General features: G+C 64.5%; 1 protein-coding gene across 1 annotated transcript in view; it reads right to left on the reverse strand.

Annotated features, from left to right (window-relative positions):
* Positions 1-398, reverse strand: part of LOC113981223 (chromodomain-helicase-DNA-binding protein 3-like) — a gene marked incomplete at both ends in the record, with an annotated part of 4,358 nt that extends 3,960 nt beyond the window's left edge. Inside the window, one exon of the mRNA XM_027708510.1 lies at positions 161-398. Within this exon, the coding sequence (XP_027564311.1) occupies positions 161-398 (238 nt within the window). The remainder of the gene's footprint in view (positions 1-160) is intronic.
* Between the last annotated feature and the right edge of the window lie 294 nt (positions 399-692).

Genomic DNA, 692 nt, shown 5'->3' on the forward strand with positions numbered 1-692 from the left:
CCCATCCCTATCCCCCTGACCCCATTCCTGCCCCCATCCCTGTCTCCATGTCCCTCTGTCCCCATCCCTGTCCCCCTGACCCCATCCCTGTCCCCCTGACCCCATTCCTGTCCCCATCCCTGTCCCCCCTGCCCCCCCCGTGGCCGTGTCCCCCCCGTACCGGGCGTGGGGGGTCCGGGGCTGGGGGGGCCGCTCTGTTCGGGGCTGGGGGGGCCGGTTTTGGCGGGGGAGGAGGCGCGGGACGAGCGCTTGGAGTCGGCGCTGGGCTCCGGGGCCAGCTCGGGCAGGGACCAGCGGCCATTGATGTGCTCGAACTCCTGCACCTGGGGGAGCAAAACCCTCTCAGGGACCCCAGAAACAACACAGGGAACCACAGGAACCACAGGGACCCCAAAACCCTCACAGGGAACCACAGAAACCCCAAAACCCCCACAGGGACCAGCGGCCGTTGATGTGCTCGAACTCCTGCACCTGTAACCCCAAAACCCTCTCAGGGATCCCAAAAACAACACAGGGACCCCAAAAACAACACAAGGACCAGCGGCTGTTGATGTGCTCGAACTCCTACACCTGGGGGGACAAAACCCTCTCAGGGACCCCAAAAACAACACAGGGACCCCAAAACCAACACAGGGACCAGCGGCCGTTGATGTGCTCGAACTCCTGCACCTGGGGGGACAAAACCCTCTCAG

The sequence above is a fragment of the Neopelma chrysocephalum genome, unplaced genomic scaffold (assembly GCF_003984885.1).
Source record: "Neopelma chrysocephalum unplaced genomic scaffold, ASM398488v2 Primary Assembly neopelma1_96275, whole genome shotgun sequence".
Taxonomy (NCBI): domain Eukaryota; kingdom Metazoa; phylum Chordata; class Aves; order Passeriformes; family Pipridae; genus Neopelma; species Neopelma chrysocephalum.